The sequence below is a fragment of the Ostrinia nubilalis genome, chromosome 13 (genome assembly GCF_963855985.1).
Source record: "Ostrinia nubilalis chromosome 13, ilOstNubi1.1, whole genome shotgun sequence".
In the NCBI taxonomy this organism is placed as follows: domain Eukaryota; kingdom Metazoa; phylum Arthropoda; class Insecta; order Lepidoptera; family Crambidae; genus Ostrinia; species Ostrinia nubilalis.
The window spans coordinates 1,723,523-1,734,798 of record NC_087100.1 but is presented as its reverse complement, the minus strand read 5'-3'; the positions used below and the strand labels follow the sequence as shown (position 1 = coordinate 1,734,798).

At 36.7% G+C, this 11,276-nt stretch overlaps 1 protein-coding gene across 1 annotated transcript in view; it reads right to left on the bottom strand.

Annotated features, from left to right (window-relative positions):
* Positions 1-3,252: 3,252 nt before the first annotated feature.
* Positions 3,253-11,276, bottom strand: part of LOC135077389 (uncharacterized) — a 42,128-nt gene continuing 34,104 nt past the window's right edge. The window contains exons 4-5 of the mRNA XM_063971920.1: positions 7,150-7,319; positions 3,253-4,023 (exon numbers count right to left, since the gene is read on the bottom strand). Coding sequence (XP_063827990.1) covers positions 3,447-4,023; positions 7,150-7,319 — 747 coding nt within the window. The 3' untranslated portion in view covers positions 3,253-3,446. The remainder of the gene's footprint in view (positions 4,024-7,149; positions 7,320-11,276) is intronic.

Below are 11,276 nucleotides of genomic sequence, written 5' to 3'. Positions count from 1 at the left end.
TATATTTAGATTTTGCGATTGTCTTTCCGTTTCCGTATTAAGTAAATTATACTTACTTGTAAGTGCCTGCTACTCTGTGCTGTCGTCCCAACCTATATGATTAAATTCACGTGCCGTCTGCGACAGTGGACCCAGCCCAGAGGCTCGTGTCGTGCATTGTAAGGAGGCGACCGTTACTCCGACCCAGTTCAACAAGCAAACAGAGACTATCAGCATGTCTCGGCCTACTCTACATATTGTTTTTCTATGAAAGTCAATGATTCATCCTTGTTTTTGACCTGAAAATGCGTCTGACTTTGCGTCTACTTTCAATTTTCTTGTCCTCATCGGCTCACTTTCCTTCCTGTCTGGTATGGTGTTGTTTGATTGTGAAATTAGAGTTAATTGAAGTTCTTTATGGATGTCAATGGGAACATTTTCCTGTGAGGATACGAGAAGAAATACGCAACGCGAATACTACCTACTTTAATGATACTTTAAACATTTTTTTTGCTATGGTTTTGACAATGATCGATAACTGAAGGGGTAGAATGCAATTTTGGGAACAGTTTTTATGGGAACTGTTTTTAAATCAGTATTCATTCGTCATTGTAGTCGTTTGGATAGAATTACATTTCATTGTTGAAAATCAATGATTTTATTTTTAAAATTACCTGCTGAGGTAGAGATGACCTCGAAATAATATTAAAACTTAATGCTAAGAATTATATTTTACTTGTATCAGCTATTCTCACTTCTATTTCACTTAGTCCCAGGTGCACAGTTAGCCAACACTTGGCATTAACAGCGAACTTGGCCGGTTACTGCTAGCGTACCTCGGGGGACGATTGATGGGAATTGTTATTATAAGCCTTTGGATTACACGAGAGTATAGTTTTGATGAAGTTTTGTTATTAATAATCAGGTTGTAGCAATCGTAAATATACTCAACATCAAATAAATCGCACCTTCCGCGACGCGAACTTTAAAGATTTTCTTCTGACACAATCATGGTACCCCAACAATATTGGTATTATTTGAAAGCCCAATAAATATCCTTAAAGAAAAATACATTCAATTTCTTAATAAATGATTAACATATACCATAAATGTGACTTGAAAAAAGACCTCACTTTGGGCTCACCTTTGGGATCAATTAGACCAATTTTTATGGTAATAAAACCAAATAATGATCTCACGTGTCCTCTTTAACCGATGGATAGCGATTAATCCCAACTTAACAGTTTTATAGCCATAAAAGTTGGCTCAAGCGTAACTACCTATTTTTTTAAGAAGTGACTCTGGATCCTTCTAAAGACACATTTTTGGGGTAAAAACCTTTCCTATAATGAAATCAAGTTTAGAACTAGGCTTTTAAGTAGTGCCAATATTGGTGGGAAGTGGGGATGCATACGTTTAAAAGTGCTTGTCGCGGGAGGTGCGATTTATTTGACGACGAGTGTAGTTGGAAGAAAGGTGTGTATGCATCCCACTATTGATGGGCTCACTCATCTCCGCTATAGGTATTCAATAGAGGTATTATCATCGTCATTTCAGCCATAGGACGTCCACTGCTGAACATAGGCCTCCCCCAATAAGATAGGTCCCTCAGTTAGTAATAAACAGAATGGAATTTTGTAATGCCACCTTATGTGCCTGAAGGCAGTTTTCTTTCTTTTCAAAAATTAAGGAAAGGTTTTTTTGAGTAAAACTTCCTATCTACAGTATTAAGAGTACTTCATTCATTCATTCTTCCGTATATTTTTATGGAAATATCGCACCACCTTTTTAAAGTGCGGGATTGATAGAGGGACAAATACATGGGATGAATTCTACTAACTTATACGTTCTAGCCAATTTTATATTAAATCAATTTATCTTGTCTTAGAATTTCAGTAAACATCTTATACCTACTTACTTAGTAAATTATTATTGTAGGTAGAATCATCTTTTTATTTGAACTCCGGTGAGCGATGTAGGAAGTAATTTATTCTTGCTTACTCATCTCTCGCGGATCTGCAAATATTTGTGTATTTAACGTAATAATAATTTTCGGAAACAACGGCTGCTGTTTGTTCTACTTAAGTGGGGTTTCCTAACTGTATAATGTTACAGTCTTTAATACCAGATGTATTACTTACTTAATTACTATATTTTAGAATATTTGCCAGCGTCTTAGTTCGGCGATTCAAAAGATGATAACCACTAATTTCCTTGACAGATTAGGTGATGTTAATAAAAGTCCTATGAAAGACATGGTCATTAAAACGATTTGTTTTTTTGCAAATTGTCCCAGCACTACTTTACTTGCTTCAGGACAAATAAATGAGCCCTTGCTGAGAAAAGGCAGTTCAAGAAATTCAGTCACCTTTAGCAGAGCCTATCTTTAAGAATATTTGAGATTTTTTAGTATACATTTTAGTTGGTATCAAGTTGCCAAAGCTCCTAATGAGTAAACATTTCTCTAGAAATAAGAGATTATTATTTTTTTACTGCATAATTTTATTTACGAAATTCACTTTTTTGTTGAATATGATAATCTTCAAAGAAAACTTGATTCGTTTGAAATTTTCCATAATGAATATCTTTTAGGGTTTCTTAAAATTTTTCTTCTTTACGTAATTTATTAGATAGAAATACCGAAAAATAGTACTAGACATCGAAATGTTAATAATAATATTAATTTACGGATTTTTGAAGTATTTAATGTGATTTTCAACTACCGTGGAAAATCACAAAGTGTAGAGTAGGTAGGTTCATAAATAGTACCATTTATGCAATTTCACAAACAAACTCGAATTTAAATGCTTAAAAATACGCTTCATTCTTATTCATGATCACTCTAAGGATTTGAAATTGAAAATTGTAATAGCATGTTCCATTAGTACCTACTTAAATCGATCATGTCTCTTTTTTGTGATCAAAATGATTGTTATTCACCAAACAACAGTAAATTCTAGAAGTTTTTACTACTTCTACAAAATAAATGGTTGGCATGGCACGTACAGTCTTTAAAAGCTCAGCTAAAATTTTAATATTACCGATGATGTAGGTATATGAATATTCAGAGCTGTAACTCCGCGTGAAAAATTAACCATAGCTACAAAATATTCAAAATCATTTGCCGCTACTATATATAGTCTTTTGTGTACGTGACTATTTTTAAAAGTAGCTTATTTACGAAACAAAACGACCAAAGTAGCCATTAACCTTGGATAACTGGGAGTATTATTGCTATTCTTAACACTCTCAATTGCCAAATAAAAATGCGTATTCTATGAAAATACTATTGTTTATTCAACCTTACATTACCTTAAATTACTAAATTAAAACCAAGTTAAGTCTAAATCAGTCACGTTTGGCCACAACATTTAATTTTCATCGTCTTCCTTGACGAATTGACTATAATTTCGTTTCACAATTCAGCCGAGGCTAATATTTACAACATGTTCAATAAGTACTAAATATTATGAGTCGATAGAATCTTTTCTTGAAGGACTCGCATCAGATTTGCCAATGTTCACGTGAATGGTTATTGCCTCGTCGTTTTCTGACTTCATGATGATGTCATTCCATTGCACCTCGGCCTTTTTGCCGTAAGCCTCGTTCTCTATAAGAATTGCAGACTTAGTACACAAGGCTTTGCTTTGGAATTCTATGAGCGCACAGTATTCGCTTTTCTTTGATTCTGCTTTGGAGTCAGCGACGTATCCAAGTTTCCGCCTCATGACTTCGACTCTGACGTGGTAGTTGTATATGCAGACTTTGATGATGAAGGCGCTTTTTTGGTGGAGAAGAACTATTTTGTATTTGGTTCGACAGCAGGCGGTCTTTTTGAGTTTCGTTTGGAAGTTTTCGATGAGGATTTTGATCTTTTGGGAGTAGACCGCGATGATGTTATGCGTGGACTGGAGATGGCTGGAGAGTTCTTCGAAGGGGACGGAACAGCAGTTGGCGGCGATGGGGCACGTCATGGTGTCGAACTTGCACTCTTCCTCGTGTTTTGATCTGGTCACAGATGTGAGGAGGTCTGTGCAGCCTCGTCTGGAAAGAAAGAAAAGGATACAATTAGCATTATTAAGAAAAAACACATTGGACGATGAATTGTTGTCACCTTTGTACAAAAACATAGAAAGAAGATCTGAAAGATGTGATAGGCAATTTTTGAGATTTGATATGAAGTTTGTATTAGACCTTAACAAATTAAGTTCCACAAACAATACAGTTACAATTCCAACTGACTAATGTGATTTCCAACACCGAACCAAACTTGTTACGTGTTGCCAGATGTATGAAATTCGTAACTAGCTTAACTTGGCCGACTTGCCGACGGATGGTAGGTATAATAGAATGAAACTTCGGGGATGCAATAAATTTAACTAATCGGGCCTTCGGTTTACGTCTTTGATCGCATCAAATTAATCTGCGACATAAATCATTATTGTCCCGAACTGTTGCTATGATTATGATAAATTGATAATAATTGTTTATAGAGTAAATAACACTAGTAGGTATTATGTATAGAGGTGTCTAGTGATGAAAATGTTTGTTGCTTAGGTGATCACACGAGCAGGTATTTTGGTGGTTTCTTACTTTTTTACTGAACAGATAGCAATGAAACAGGTGTTTCTAAATGCAATTTAATCAAAAATAAGAAGATAGACGGCACGTGGATTTCAAAATAAGAAAGAAACATGGCGATATTAACAGTACACATAAACTTAGTACAGAAATCTCTACATTTCATTTACCACGACTATTACCTAAAACGGATTTTCTATTGAGTTTTCTATTCTCCTCTCTTTCTATTCGTATTAAAGAATAAGATTTTTAGATATTACGTTGTCTACAGTCTTTATATCCAATTAATTACTCTTCCTTTTGATTTGTGAAACCATTACTTCAGTTCTTTCATCCAATAAAATACCCCTTAGCAACCGTTCCACGGGTTAATTGATTAGATCCCCAATATCCACAAAAATGCCATAAATCCGTCGTAAAATTTCTTTGCGATATCCCTCTTGTTCCACCAATAAAATGTAACCGGGATAAGCTCTCCGACAAATAAACCTTAAGCGCGGGTTACACTGTGAACTGTAATGCCTTGATCACACGTACCGAGCAAACGGGCGAGACAGTGCTCTCGGCCGAGTACTCGGTGTGTATGAACATTACGCCGAGTGCTCGGCCGAGCGCTCGAGTATGTGACTCGCTCACCCAACTGTCTCGACCGAGTAAACATTTTACTGTCTCGCCCGTTTACTCGGTACGTGTGATCATGGCTTTAGCTATCATGTACGGACGAGAGCACATCGAGCTAATAACAATGATGTCTTATCATGTTGTAGTACAGGCTATTTTGCAACAAAAATGTCTTATGTTCTGTCTACTGTATCACGTCAGATACCAGTTAATCAACAGATTGTAGCAACTGATTTATTAACTGGCATCTATGATAGAGGAAAACTTTGGTCATGTAGAGATGACATTGCGATTGTCTTTCAATTTCTAAATCAAAGTTTTACAGACATCAAAGCCGACAACATTTTGGGTGATTGAAGTAGAACCATGAGCTTCGCCCTTAGTGTAGTCTGCGCTTAGAATTTCTACAAATAAATCTCAAACTGCTGTAAAACGTTTTCGCAAAGTGATCTTAATGTAAGTAACTAAATATTTTAGAAATGAACAAGATTGTTGGATTTAGGGTTTTCGGAGAATTACTATTAGAATTATTGAGATGGTTTTTCAGAATAATATTTCAGTAATGGCATAGTCGTGGCAAAGCCGTGTGGTGACGGCAGAGTAGAATACATTTGTCACCAACCCCTACTCTTCCCGCGGGTGTCGTAAGAGGCGACTTAGGGACTACACATCAAACAGAGAATGGGCAGCAGCGCTCTCTGAAAAACATCAATCTTTTAAACTGCGATCTCCAACCCGCCTGCCTAGCGTGGAGATTATGGCAAAACCCTCCACTATAGTGGAGGAGGCTCATAGTCCAGCAGTGGACTGTAAAGGGCTGATGATGATGATGATGATGGCATAGTAACTAAACCAGTAATCGTATTGTGGAGATTTTAACTATAATTTTCTTTTATTAATGTTACGAATGTTCATTTTATTGATAAAAAATAAGTGAAAAAAGAGCTTTATAAGAAATTATCTATGTAATCTTCTACTTTGAAATCCTTTTAAATCGTCAGTGTCATCTGCTCTTGAGTCTTTCCTAACAGTCACCTATCCCTAAAGTATAGGTACAAGAAGTAGCTTAACTATGACAATACTTATAAACCGTCAGATAAAGCACATAATTGCATGTTACCAAGTGCTAATTGACTGATAGAAACTGAATACACTAGAGATATTGTAATAGGATCAAGGAAACCTATTGTTTATTGTTGCACACTATTTAACGCGGTATTATTCAGATCGCGTACGAATTAATTGTTCACACTTCCTTGTTCTAGACATATTTACTGTAATTTTATGGAAGTGCGAAGATCAATGATAATGAATATGCGAGTAATATAGTATTTATTACCTCATTACATAGTAAAGCAACGGATACAATATTCGCGAAGAAATAAACTACTTAATGGTTGCATTGATAAATATTCCACGTTGTCATTGAACCTTTTACTGCCTTGGAAAAAACCACGGAATGTCCATAAAATGAATGAGTAGGTACTTTAATCTGGAAAAATTAACTCATGTCCTGTTTCATTGCTTTCGATTCGACTAAGTAATTAACCTACATCGATACATCATAAATAAGATCCTGATTAAATTGATCACTTTAGTAGTTGTTTATTTGTCAAAAAACCCAAACAAGCCGTGTATGTTTTGTATCTGTCTTTTTGTCTATTTATTTGTATGATATACATTATAATATCAGGCACCCTCCTTTGTAGAAGATACACATAACGCAAAGAAAGGAGACTAGCACAAAATTTAGACATCTGGGTATCGTTTTGTAGATACGTGGATAATAACGCAAAGAACTGAAGGCATTTAAATGTGGTTTTGAAGACGCCATTAACCATACAGAGATTTAGAAAAAGTAAATGTTAGGACGTACAGAGAATTGAAGGTGCTGGTAAAGACAAGAAATGAATGGAAATTGCTTCATTAACGAATGATCCCAATAAAAGATGTTCGACAAAAACTCACCGATAATTCCGACAAGGCAGCATCAGGTCGTTGACCAGCCTCTGTAGAGCGAGGCAGGGGATTGCGGGCGCTCTGAGGGAACCTCGGCACCAGGCGCATTTGGACATCTTTCGGGAGCACCGCGCGCACCAGACGCCGCCGCACCATGGGCACACGCAGGGACCGCAGCACTGGAAAGAGATAATTAGGGATGAATAAGTGTCCAAAGGTGTAAAAATGGTCAGGGCACATAGTACACAGAACTGACGGTCGATGGGGCAGCAAGGTTCTGGAGTGGAGGCTGCGTACCGGAAAATGCAGCGTGGGACGTCCACCCACAAGGTGGAACGACGACATCATAAAGGTAAGCAGGAAAGCGCTGGACGCAGGCCGCTACCAACCGGGTAACATGGAAAGCATTGGGGGAGGCCTATGTTCAGCAGTGGCCGTCCTATGGCTGAGATGATGATGATGATGAAGTGTCCAAAAACTTGCAGGAATCGCTTGGATGCGAACAGCGCAGAACCGGTCGTTGTTTAAACCCTGAGCTTTTGTCCTGTAGTGGACGTAATTTGGTTAAAATTAACGTTGGCAAATGGAGGATTTGGCCTACACTCCCCACGCTAGCCAGAAGGGTTGGTGAGGCCTGATGTTCGCATATTTTGTCACAGGTTATATGAATCATAATGTGATATGAATGGAGAAGATTCCGGCAGAGTAATAAGCAGAGTAGGGCAATGACAACTCAACCAAAGTGTCAGCAACACAGAGGGACTGTTTCTAATTAGAACTACTTCTAGTTGTAGTAGTCCATTCAAAGAGTATTATGCTGATCGCTTGACAACAGCTGTTTATACTACAATAATAACAATAATCCCAGATCAGATAAACATGACGTCAAGAAAGGACAAATATACCTTTTTTTCATGTTATTGTGGCTACTTGTTGACATTTGCAATGCCAAGGGCACTTTCAATTCGCGCCGAGTGGCTGTCGACCTTTGGGTGTGTTTTGACGCCTTTTTCAGAAATCTTATTTGAGTGTAAAATTACTTGAAATGCTCTTAATTTCGTGATTTAATTTAGCACCTAGTAAAACACACTTTAGTAGTTTGAAACGTATTCAAATCATAATAATTTGATATTTTTCTACTTTTTCACAATAATTTTCATTAGCATAGCTAGTACGCGTTTGTATATTGCTCTCCTATTTAAAGGTCCTCTCTATTTGCAACATCTTTTACAGGCCATTTTATGCACTTTCCTAAATCACTCAAGATTTACCAACGCTATAAATTTCAATACCCAAGCTAAAGTGTCTGCGGTCCGCTTCCTCGTCTCTAAGATATTAATACACCCCACGTGTCGCCTGAAACTAAGTTACAACTTTGCACGGCGTCTTCGAATTATGTGCGGCCTGCCTGAGCCGAATCTTAATACTGTATCGAGCCATATTCGGGACTTTGTTTACGCATTTGTTTCCATACTAATAAGGTTCACAATCTGACTAAACAACGTTTAAAGTTACTGTTTCTGGACGAAATCTCGGAATGTTATTTGTCGAAATTTCTCTAAGTAAGAACGAGATTTGAATTATTTAATTGGGATTATGCTATTTGCATATTCATGGTACGAAATCTGGGTATCATTGTCCTTATCTTAGGAATGTCCTTAATTACGGTGGGATATTAGATAGGTAATTTACAGATATGGTATGACTATTACGGTTTTCAGCAATGTGGATAACTTAATCAGATATTTGCGACCGGCATTTGTAGTGATTATCTGTGTTCAGTTATTTGCGTTATATCCTCCCTTACTTGCTTAGTGATCAAATGCAGTTTGGAAAGAGGAGAGAGGAAGTTCTTCTTCTTCTTATCGTGTCAACAACAAACCTACACGGTGTCAGCCGAAAACTCCGCCACAAGAGTGGCGTTGTCAGCAGCATTCATTAAATCCTCCTGAGTGCTCGGGCACTCAGGGCAAGACATCATGACGTGCTTCATCGACTGGGGAACAAAACCGCACCTGCCCTTCATGTTTGAGCCATCCAAGAATCCCCACCTGACCAGATTGTCCTTACTACGTGAGGGAGTTGATGTAGATAAAGGAGTTGCATCAACTAGCGCGTTGATTGACACTATTATTACTATTCCATTTACGTAATGTTTCATTTTCTCTTTTTCTTAAGGAAGATTTACCTACTTCATCATCGTTTGTGTCCTGATTGCGCATTACTACACAAATGCGGGTAAATATTGCACTTCCTAGCCAATAAACAATTTCTAAACACTACTTATCTAAGTACCTATTACTTTGTAGAGGGATAATATCGTTTTTATAAAGTTATTGCATTAGAAAATTATCAGTTTGTATCGTTGAGGAAAATGCAAAAATGTTATTAGGTAACATTTCCAATCGATATCCTTTAATTGACTTGCGAGATTGTTTTCAAGGAAAGCAAATTTTTTATAGAGCACGTTCGTCGTATCCAAACAGCACATGAGCCATAAGATATTATCCGACATCACATCTGTGCGTATTAATAAACCGATATCGGATATCGTTCTTTTTTGATTCTAGTCTTCGCTGTTCTTCATTTTAACAGTACTTACGAGTAGGTAGGTATTATAATGCTCACTTCCAGTTCATTATTTTGTATATGTATTTTAATTAAACTAATTTACCACACTTCTAACCAAAACTCAAATACAATTAATAACTGTTGAAAGTGCCGTAATAATAAAAGCATGTTTGCAAACATCGAATTCGATTTCTTATCCCAGCCAAATAAGGACATTCACAATGATATCAAAAAACTGGAATATCCCGGTCAGTATCATGAAGATTTGAAGTCATTTTTTTAACCATTGTGTTCTGAAAGGAAGGCTGGCTCGTGAATACGGGCCTCCGTCGCGATCGCTGATTAAACTAACTCTTCGGAGTAACAAGCACCTGCTCGGCACATTAACCCCGTAAATAGCAGACGATGTTTAGCGCGAGTAGAGCAACTTTGATCGAAGACATTGTTACGAGAATTACTTCTTTTAGGTAATAAATATAAGGGGGTTTATCTCAAATCATCGGTCTATTCCACTTTGATCACCTGGCTTTGATGACCCAGATGTTTAGGTAAGTAACGCTTTAAAATATTTCATGCTGTAAAAAAAATTCTATATTAAAAAATGTTACAAATTTTTTTTTAATATAGACATTTTTTGAGGTGTGATTTGTATGTAGGTGATCAAAGGACCCTAAAATAATATTTTAACTGGAGTCCACTTGGATCACCCAGAGCATCATATCCATGGGTGATCAAAGGACACTAAATTGTCGCTGGAAGTGGACTTTCATCACCTGGGTCATCAAAGCCAGGTGATCAAAGTGGAATAGACCAAATTATCTGCCTCAAATTAAGCTGAGCTGAACATAATTTCGTTTAGATGACAAATGCATAAATTATACTTGAGTAGATACAAATGGATGCTTAGATGTAAAGTAATATACGGCCTTTACTTCAAGGAGGTGTATTTACTTATAGTACGTGTTTATATCTACTTGCTTTGCTCAACGGGAACCCGCAAAAAATGACATAAATAGATCTCGAGCGGAATCATCATTTTGCAATATGTAGAGTTCGAATAGTGGTTGGAATTTGGTTTTTTAAATTAGTTTCAGATGCAGTACTTACACTCCTATATAAAGCATGTTGGCTAAATGACATGATTCCAAAGCGATCTGTAGAGTTAACTGGTTTCAGTAATTTTAGACTTGTCATGACTACTTCACTTGCTAAGTCGACAAGTTTGAAATTCATTTAATGAAATTAAAATAGCCTACAACATGTAAACAGCTACAAAACTAAAGCAAAACCAAAAATTAAAGCTACTCGTATTTTAAATTAACCTCTCGATACTCATGCAACTGGTGATCTTTATTTGGAAAGACAGTTTTGTTTTGCGATTTGCCCTTTGATTGGTGAATATTTGTTTTTTGGACAAATATTGTTACCATTTAGAGTTTTTGTATAAATACCTAATAAACTTTTAAGATAATTTCTTTAAATTTTCTACGAGGATTGTGGATACTTTGCCCAATTTTTCGTGCGTAACATAGAGTCACTCCGTTTAAACGTGAAATAATTTAACT